Raw genomic sequence first — 2,674 nt, forward strand, 5'->3', positions numbered from 1 at the left:
GCTGGGAGGGGCCTCAGAACAGGAGATGTCAGGGCTGGGAGGGGCCTTAGAACAGGGGATGTCAGAGCTGGGAGAGGCCTTAAACAGGATGGCAGAGCTGAGGGGGCCCTGAGAACAGGGAATGTCACAGCTAGGAGGGGCCTTAAGAACAGAAGAGCACAGTGCTCACACTCTATGTTCCATAGTCTTAGGCCCCTCCTAGCTCTGACATTCTCTGTTTTGAATGTCTCAGCCAAGAGAGTCCTTGAAGATGACCCCAGGATCAAAGGTGGCCCGCAGCTCCCACCTAGCACTTGCTCTTTCCAGGAGCCCCAGCGGCCCGGGGAAAGCCCGACCTGAGGAGGAGTACAGTGAGTCTCTCCTCGCTCTGCCCCTCAGCCCCGCTCCTGGAATATGGGGCCTATGGGCCAGAGGGTAAGTCACCATGACCGCAAGGCTGGGCAGGCCACAGGCCCCCAGGCCCTCTGCTGCCTTGGGGCTCACAGCTCTATGATACCAACTCTCTCACCGACCAAATGCATAAAGAAGTTTCCAGAGGGAAGGCTAGAGCAGGTGGCTGGCACACAACCAGCACAATGCCGCCAAGCACTTCAGAGCCGGCAGGCGCCAGGGCCATCATTTGGCTCCTGCCCAGGATCTGCCTCTGCCAGAGCGAGGGACCTGGGTTCTGATCCTGACACTACTGCCTCCTAGCTGTGTGGACTGGAGGGCAGGCCCATTTCCCTGTTTCGGTCCCAGTTTCTTCCACTGTGAAAGGAGGGCTTTAGATGAGATGGTTCCTAAGGGCCTTCCAGCTCTAAAGTCCATGGCCCTAGCACCTGTCCGCTCTGTGATCCTAAGCCACTCACTTGCCTCTGACCTCAGTTCCCTCATCTCTACACTCGAAAGGCCTACCTCACAGGACGGTGGTGAGAAAGCATTCAGAATTGCTGACACACTGAAAGGCCATCAATGTCCTGCCTTCTGATCGTGCCCTCACTGTACAGTAGAAGCCAGAGGAGGGGCTCCACAAAAGTGGAGATGGGGCAGCTGTGTCCCTGACACACGCCCTTCAGTCTTTGCTTGAAGACTCTTCCCCACTGGGCGCCAGCCACGGGGCCTTCGGAGGGAGTCCACTCCACTTTGGGAAGGAGATGAAAGTTCTCCTCCCACCCCTGGCCGTTGCCAATTCTCCCACTGGGGCCAAGCAGAACAAAGCTAATCCTTCCACCGCCATGGCCTCCTACACTGTCTCTTCTCCAAGCTCAACATGCTCACTGCCTTTCATTGTCCCTCCAACAGCACAGACACAAACTGGTTACTTTCCAGTTCTTCAATGTCCTTTGTAAGCTGTGGTGCCCAGGACTGGACCCACTGAGCCAACCGTATGCAGGGTGACCTGGGAGGAAGGGCACGATGCTCCTCTGGACATTATCCCCCTCCTAAGGCAGCCTAAGGTCTGCCATAAACCCCTGGGGTTTCGGTTGCTATGCTGGGCTGGGGACTGTCATCCACTCAGACCCCAAGATCTCATTGACCCCCGCTGGCTCGCCACACCTCCTCAAGCCTGTACTTGAGCAGTTGATTTTTTGAACCCCAGTGTTGGACTTTACATTGATCCCTCTTAATTTCATACAAGGTGACCAGGGGAATTCTTAGGCTACAGCTACTCCCCCAAGGCCTCAAGCCCTTCCCAAGACAGGAAAGAAGGCGATACCTTACTGTGTCTAAACTCCCCATCATCATCGCCATAGTCTCGGACTTCCTCCTCATCTTCTACGTGATTGAGGGAAAGTTTGGGGATTTTGATTTTCTTCTGCATGACACTATTTTCAAGGTCAGTTTTGTCCTCTGAAAACATACATGAAAAAAACAAAGTGAGTTATGCAGGTAGAAAGATGCCCTCCGGGTGCCCAGGCATCCCAAGTGCTAGCTAACGCTTTTGGCAAGACCAGTTAAAAATGAGAAAGCTCCCTCATGGAATTATGGGACGGCTGAGATGCAAGGGATCCCAGAACCACTGAGCCCATCACTGTTCAAGGAGGGAGGGCCAGGAACATGCCCAAAGTCACACAATGAGTCAGTGGCACCACCGAGACGCCCAGGCCAGAACTTTCCATGACAGCTTCGATGAGCTCTGGGGCCCTGACGGGGGCATCGTGAAAGATCTCCAAATGAGATCCCAGGAACTGGACTCCTCTTCCCTTTCTCCTCAAGCGTCCCCCAATCCCAGCATAACCTAGAAGGGAGCATTTGGCACTCGACCAGCTCAAAGACAAAACAAAGCTTGTGCTGGGGAAGGGGATCACATTTTGGATGTGTACGGTGTTTTAGTGGATGTGATTCTGCGGGGTAGGGTCTTTCTGAGATACACTTTGGATGAATTTCTGTTCTCCTGAATCTCCACATCCCATTAGAGAAGGATGATCATGGAGAAATAAGCACCATCTAAGTCAGGTATTGTGAAGAAACAAAAGACCAAGAATCCCCAAGTTCAGCTCTGAGCCACGGCCTCCCAGGGCTTGGTGACCCTGGGCAAGGGTCTGCAAAGATGTCTGCTCAGCTCAGGGCTGCTTCTCCAGGCTGGGACCTGGAGCAGCTCCGGGAATGGAAGGGAATCCCACTGGACTCTGGACACTTGCTTCTATATTAGGGGAGCCATCTGTGATGCTGAGACATGCTGAGACGACAGAAG

The 2,674-nt window shown here is 54.0% G+C and overlaps 2 protein-coding genes across 5 annotated transcripts in view; both read right to left on the bottom strand.

Moving 5' to 3' along the window:
* Positions 1-2,674, bottom strand: part of AGBL4 (ATP/GTP binding protein like 4) — a 790,143-nt gene that overhangs the window by 146,476 nt on the left and 640,993 nt on the right. The window lies entirely within an intron of this gene.
* Positions 1-2,674, bottom strand: part of BEND5 (BEN domain containing 5) — a 46,349-nt gene that overhangs the window by 28,808 nt on the left and 14,867 nt on the right. Inside the window, exon 2 of one of the 4 annotated variants that reach the window (XM_027837986.1) lies at positions 1,697-1,830. The exons of 1 other annotated variant lie outside the window; for it this stretch is intronic. In XM_027837986.1, the coding sequence (XP_027693787.1) occupies positions 1,697-1,830 (134 nt within the window). Of the gene's footprint in view, positions 1-1,696; positions 1,831-2,674 lie in introns of those variants that run through there. 2 more of the 4 variants (XM_027837987.1, XM_027837988.1) reach the window with 2 other exon arrangements.

The sequence above is a fragment of the Vombatus ursinus genome, unplaced genomic scaffold, assembly GCF_900497805.2.
Source record: "Vombatus ursinus unplaced genomic scaffold, bare-nosed wombat genome assembly UNPS02014825.1, whole genome shotgun sequence".
NCBI lineage: Eukaryota > Metazoa > Chordata > Mammalia > Diprotodontia > Vombatidae > Vombatus > Vombatus ursinus.